We start from the raw sequence: 2,744 nt of genomic DNA, 5'->3' as shown, positions 1-2,744 counted from the left end.
TTGGTAACCTAAGAATTAGTAAACCAGTCTACTAATTGACGCGAATCCTAAAGATAGATCTATTGGGCCTAACAAACCCCATCCGTTGTAGCGGATGCTTTAGTACTTCGATGTTATTTTATCATGTCTGAAGGATTTCCCAGAATGATAGGGGATATTCTTATATGCATCTTGTTAATGTCGATTACCAGGTGTTCACCATATGAATAATTTTTGTCTCTATGCATGGGACGTATATTTATGAGAACTGGAAATGAAATTCTTGTGGTCTATTAAAATGATGAAAATGATCGTTTATGATAAACTAATGAACTCACCAACCTTTTGGTTGACACTTTAAAGCATGTTTATTCTCAGGTGTTAAAGAAATCTTCTGCTGTGCATTTGCTCATTTTAAAGATATTACTTGGAGTCATTCATGGCATATTTCAATAGACGTTGCATTCAAGTCGTTGAGTTCAGTAAAGATTATGGTTAAGTAAATGACAGATTAGATCATTTATAGATGGATATTATGAAATGGTATGCATGCCTGTCAACTTTCGATGTAATTAAAGTTTGTCTTTCAAAAATGAATGCAATGTTTGTAAAATGTATCATATAGAGGTCAAGTACCTCGCGATGTAATCATATGTTATTGTATTCGTCCTTATAGATTAGGACGGTCGTCTCACATTAGCTATCGCTGGTGAGTTGTTTGAAAAGTTTCGGTGTTCTTCATATGAATGATTTTACAGCAGGAGTAGACCTGCACAGATTGTTTTCTAACTATGAGTATCTTGTGGTCTATTATATTATTGGAAATGATTGTTTATGATAAACTAATGAACTCGCCAACCTTTTGGTTGACACTTTAAAGCATGTTTATTCTCAGGTATTAAAGAAAACTTCCGATGTGCATTAGCTCATTTTAAGGATATCACTTGGAGTCATTCATGGCATATTTCGAAAGACGTTGCATTCGAGAAGTTGAGTTCATCAAGATTATTATTAAGTCAATTATAGTTGGATATATTATGAAATGGTATGCATGCCGTCAACTTTCGATATAAAGAAAGTTTTTCTTTTAAAAACGAATGCAATGTTTGTAAAATGTATCATATAGAGGTCAAATACCTCGCGATGTAATCAACTATTGTGAATCGTTTATAATGTATATGAACGGGGCATTTCAGACCAGAGCCCCAAGGGGGAGAATAGAATATGAACTTATTGATCTTAACAACCTCATCTCTACAGCTTCATTAAATGACAAAGAAGATTCCTGGAAATGGCTTCTTGATAATAATGGTTCGTTTGGGACAAAGATACTAACCGGCATAGTCGACGACAAAAAGCTGAACACACAAACAATCTTCAAAGATACTGTTAGAAACAAAGCAATTCCTCAAAAGATTAATATTTTTTCTTGGAAAGAGAAAATGGGTAGACTTCCTACTCGTTCGGAACTTGACAAGCGAGGTATCGATCTCAACACTACCTTATGTCCACTTTGTAATGATCACGTTGAAAATCTGGAACATGCTTTAACGAAATGTCACCATGTCAAAAATGTATGGATTTCTTTTCTCAAATGGTGGAACCTCCATTTTATAAATGTCTCAAACTTAAACGATGCACTCATCTCCGACCAAAACCCTCCTTCCACATCAATCGGCAAAACAATTTGGCAAGCATCAAAATGGATTGCTTGTTATACAATTTGGAAGTATCGAAATGCCAAGGTCTTTAGGAATAAAGAATGGATGCCCAACATGATCATTTCGGAAATTCAACTTTCAAGCTTCAATTGAATTTATAAAAGGTTAAGGAATACATCTTTAGTTTGGCATCAATGGCTAATTAATTCCATTTCCTTCATTACACCATCCAACAATCGTACCGAGGTCGGTTAATGTGACGACCCGGAAATTTTCGATCAAATTTAAACTTAGTCTTTATATGTTTCCGACACGATAAGCAAAGTCTGTGATATTGAAATCTCAAAAACTTTGAACTGTGTTAATATATGCAATTAGCCTTCGACCATATATATATTATCGTAATTAGTATTATTAATAGTATCATCAATAATAATATTATTATTATTTTATAATTACTCTTATCTTCATTATTATTATTATTAGTAATATTATAATTAATATTATTAACATTATTAAAATCATTAGTATAAATTTTATAGTTATTATTATTATTATCATTAATAATATAATTGTTATTGTTATTATTACTATTATATTGTTACTATTATTATTCATAATATTATGAGTAATATTATTATTATAGAAGATTAATTATAATACATAAATTAAGATATATATATATATATAAAACAGATATACTGAATTGTACAAGTATATTATACGATATATATATATATATATATATATATATATATATATATATATATATATAAATGTATATACTGTATATAATACTTAATGATATAAATCCTATGTATTAATATATATACAGAGACCAATAATCAGTTCTTATCCCAATCATAAACTGTAACCAATTTGTTTTCTACCTAAAATTATTGAATGACATAATCAATTAGTGTACGAGTCATATTAGAAAATTGGATCTGTTATTATTTTCTTCTTCTCCTGTTTCAAATTGTACAAACTGTCGTGTAAATCAAGCTAGCAAACAAAGTGTAATTAGAATCAAATGAGCTGTAATGATGTTACTTAGTTGCTACACAACTACCTGCTATCACATTTTTCAACCAAAACATCGAA

The 2,744-nt window shown here is 30.3% G+C and overlaps 1 protein-coding gene across 1 annotated transcript; it reads left to right on the top strand.

Moving 5' to 3' along the window:
- The first annotated feature begins 1,151 nt into the window (after positions 1-1,151).
- Positions 1,152-1,793, top strand: LOC139854680 (uncharacterized). Its single transcript, XM_071843970.1, has one exon. It carries the CDS (start codon positions 1,152-1,154, stop codon positions 1,791-1,793), a length of 642 nt encoding a protein of 213 aa, XP_071700071.1.
- The last annotated feature ends 951 nt before the right edge of the window (positions 1,794-2,744 follow it).

Source organism: Rutidosis leptorrhynchoides, chromosome 6 (assembly GCF_046630445.1).
Source record: "Rutidosis leptorrhynchoides isolate AG116_Rl617_1_P2 chromosome 6, CSIRO_AGI_Rlap_v1, whole genome shotgun sequence".
NCBI lineage: Eukaryota > Viridiplantae > Streptophyta > Magnoliopsida > Asterales > Asteraceae > Rutidosis > Rutidosis leptorrhynchoides.
The sequence above is the reverse complement of the archived record's forward strand: the minus strand, read 5'-3'. Positions and strand labels throughout refer to the sequence as shown.

Excerpts from the sequence above, each read along its gene's own strand:
- LOC139854680 (XM_071843970.1), top strand. The coding sequence starts at position 1,152 with ATGTATATGAACGGGGCATTTCAGACCAGAGCCCCAAGGGGGAGAATA.